The 3,519-nt window shown below is 43.9% G+C and overlaps 1 protein-coding gene across 1 annotated transcript; it reads left to right on the plus strand.

The window, feature by feature from the left end:
• The first annotated feature begins 183 nt into the window (after positions 1-183).
• LOC119586179 lies at positions 184-3,333 on the plus strand. Its single transcript, XM_037934881.1, has 2 exons — positions 184-313; positions 445-3,333. The coding sequence occupies exons 1-2, from the start codon at positions 199-201 to the stop codon at positions 2,697-2,699; spliced, it is 2,370 nt and encodes a 789-aa protein (XP_037790809.1). The 5' UTR covers positions 184-198; the 3' UTR covers positions 2,700-3,333.
• The last annotated feature ends 186 nt before the right edge of the window (positions 3,334-3,519 follow it).

The following is a 3,519-nucleotide window of genomic DNA, read 5'->3' on the forward strand; positions in this document are numbered from 1 at the left end:
GGGGGGGGGGGTCTTGGTTTGCGGTAATGTTTGTTTCACTTTTACTTATACAGGAGGAAAAAGGTCACTGTTTGCTCTACGGTATCAATATCTCTGAACAGCTAATGATATCAGCACCGATAGTGGTTGCTACGAGTAACCACCAATAACCTAATGATTCATTTTCATCCATTCTGATAAGGTCTTAAGGGGTATATAATGCTCTCAATCGAACGGAACACTTCACACTTTCGAAAAGGTCCATTCTTTTTCATTGGCCTGGAGAGCGACAAGACCCACCAGCTAGCAGCCAGCGGACTTGACGTCATGACAAGTATGTGACTGCTCTCGCATCACAGTTGTGAGACATGCTATAGAATACTCTATACTGTATCACTTTTCCCCTACTATCTGTCTTGAGTGTAATAAGCTTAAATGCCTAACCATATCATTCTTCCCATGCAGACAACTCGACGATAACGCATGGCGTCAAAGATGGAGAAACTGTGTATATCGTGAACCAGAGCAGTAACACTTGCTTGGCTGTTACGAGCGGTTCAAGCCCTGATGACGCCGTGGTCGGCATGGCCCCGTATGATGGGAGCCAGGGACAGCAGTGGATTAGGTCTGGGGAGCAGTGGCTATGGGGAGGAAACACCTCATACTGTCTAGACCCGATTTCTGGTACAAACAACGTAGGTCTTGGGAACACTAGCAATTCCTCGGCCTCCTGGGTCTTTGATGAGGCTGAGAGAATAGTGTTGGGGTCAGATGCTCTGGATGTCCCATGGACCGAGCCAAGGACAAAAGTCATATTGTACTCTATGCACGATGCCCTTAACCAGAAATGGTGGTTTGAGTCTGTGGAAACCAAAGAACCCGAATATCTCATCAGTCAGAGCACCACTACATGTCTCGCAGTCCGAAGTGGTTCCATGCCAAGTGATGCTGAAGTTGGACTGCTGAAGTGCAGTGGCACTAAAGAAGAGGGCTGGTTCCCCTTCGGCGGCTCATGGCAGTGGGCAGGGAACCGCTCTTACTGCCTTGGTCCAGATTACAGCACTCGGACTTTGAAACTAGAAGACAGCAGTAATTCTACTGCAATTTGGTCCATGGACGAAGCCGAGAGATTCAGGATTGGCTCAGATGCTCTTGATGTGCCCTGGGAAGCTCCGAGAACAAAAGTCGTACTGTATTCTCCTCATGATGGACTTAATCAGAAGTGGTGGAAATTCTCCGACTTGAAGACAAATCTAGAAGGAGCCCCGCCGGCAGTCTATCCATTCCCTGGTAGTGATGAGACAACATACAAGCAGGAAATAGCTAGGGGAATCCTGAATGAGCTGGGTTCAAAGTCAGATCCTCTAAGTCACCCTAGAGACGTGGCTACCTTTCCTGGTACAGTTAGTTCTAGCACACCAAGAGTCACAAGGAAGGTGACTCTAGATCTATCTGTACTTGGACAAGACAGAGATTTTCGAATGACAGTTCCCAAGGACTGGCAGCTCACTGACCTGTACCTAGCAGAGGGAGATGTGTGTCAGGTTATTCTGCCTGAGACTTTATCAGAGGCACAAGCATTGCAGATCACTGTTCGCATTGGTGCACATGTCGACTGGCTTCAGCCAAATTCAGCCAATATCATCAACGGACAGTTCGAACGCATGCCCATAGTGTCTGAGGTATTTGATGTCAAGCCAGGAGTGAATGAGATCAGAAGTCAGTATGGAGGCAACCTCATATTTGTGTTCAGTGAAGGGGTGCATTTCACAGTTGATGTTGACGTTACGAACGTGGTCGAGGCGCCATACTATCGATATGGACAGACATCGAATGCAGAATGGGACACTATCAAAATGAGAGATGCTCCCCAAACTCTAATGGAATCAGATAAATGTGTGGCTGTTATTGCCACAACAGATGCAAGAGGAATAACCAGTCCTGACGAATTGATGTCTCGTTATGACGAAATTATGGAGATGCTGAATTACGCTGCAGGTTTTGATGAATCTGAAGATCCACCCCGTGGCAAACAGTGGTTGGTGAATGATGCTCAGATCACAGCTGGATCAGCCCACGCCGGATTCCCGGCCATGTTTTGGCGTGTGTATTATAACATGGCTGATAATCATACTCCTTATGATTGGGTAAGTTGGCATGAACTTGGCCACAACTACCAACAAGGTCCATACTGGTCAGGAGCTTATGGTAGCGAATCAACAGTCAACTTGTTTTCGTTGTACATTCAGGAGCAGCTGTTCAATAGTGACAGATTGGAAGAGCAGAACAGTTATGCCACAGCAGCCGATAAAGTGGACAGTGGAATGACCTTCGACGAGGGAGACGTGTGGGATCAGCTGGTGTTCCTGATGGAGATCAAGCATGCCTTCCCATTAGGGTGGGAAATGTTTCGTCAGTTAAATCGTACAACTCGAGCTCTCTCTGACGACGATGCCAAATATCTGACAGAAGATCGCCAGCGGCAGATCGACCATGTGTACAAGAACCTAAGCAAGAGCGTGGGCTACGACCTGGTCCTTACCTACGAGCGCTGGGGTCTAAGCCTAAGCCAGGAAGCCAAGGATGAAATTGAGCAACTGGGTCTGGAGAAGGCGCCGGGAGATCTCTCTCACCGACCCACCAAAAAGCCTTCTCAAGTAACAGATGTGTCCGACGCTCAAATGTATACACCATGTATTATCATACATAGGAAGATTTAAAGACTCAAACTTGATAGTTTGAAGACTGATGATACAAAGATGAGATAGGAGGAATCAGATTTTTAGTGTTCAGGTAGTATTATGATTTCATAGAGAGGATATTTAGATTTGCTACTTAGCATTCAATTGTCTAGTATCACAACATTCATGTCATGCATTTGTGATTTTATTATATCTAACTGTGAATTAAGATATGGATATATGACACAGACGCAATGATTATATCACCTCTGCATAGTAATAATATTGGATTCGTAATATGTATCACATAACTGCATTCAAGTGATTCCAATAAAAAACATAATATTGTAGAAACTACATCATTGAACCCATATGGAATTCTGTCTAATAACTCTACAGTAGTGATAATGAGAATTCTGATAGTAGAAAGAACAGACTCACCGCTACAAAACTTTGTTATGATGGTATTGATAACAGGTATGCTAATACTAGTACCAGTAACACTAATGGAGGTGGTTCTTAATAACAATGACAGACTGTGATAATGGTAATGGTAGTATTAAAACAAAACAATGCGATGGTTGATGATCGATGCTGACGCATTGTGATTTCTGCCCAGTGCTCTGAATGTCAAATTGAATGGATTAAAATTGATTACGGCAATGACGGTAGTAATGATAATAATTATATGCAATAAAGAAAATAAAGCATTGTTATAACTATTAAAGCTTGAATATCATTAACAATTCATTGCAGCTACTAATAATACAACAGCACTGATAAAAAGGACATGGTACCCCATACTTACAATAATATCTATTATAACTATTGCAACCATCGCCATTTATACTTGCCTCTG

This window comes from Penaeus monodon, chromosome 21 (assembly GCF_015228065.2).
Source record: "Penaeus monodon isolate SGIC_2016 chromosome 21, NSTDA_Pmon_1, whole genome shotgun sequence".
Taxonomy (NCBI): domain Eukaryota; kingdom Metazoa; phylum Arthropoda; class Malacostraca; order Decapoda; family Penaeidae; genus Penaeus; species Penaeus monodon.

Bases quoted from the DNA above. Each gene is read 5' to 3' on its own strand.
- LOC119586179 (XM_037934881.1), top strand. From the start codon at position 199: ATGCTCTCAATCGAACGGAACACTTCACACTTTCGAAAAGGTCCATTC. The intron at 314-444 runs GTATGTGACTGC...CTTCCCATGCAG, and splicing joins CGGACTTGACGTCATGACAA to ACAACTCGACGATAACGCAT.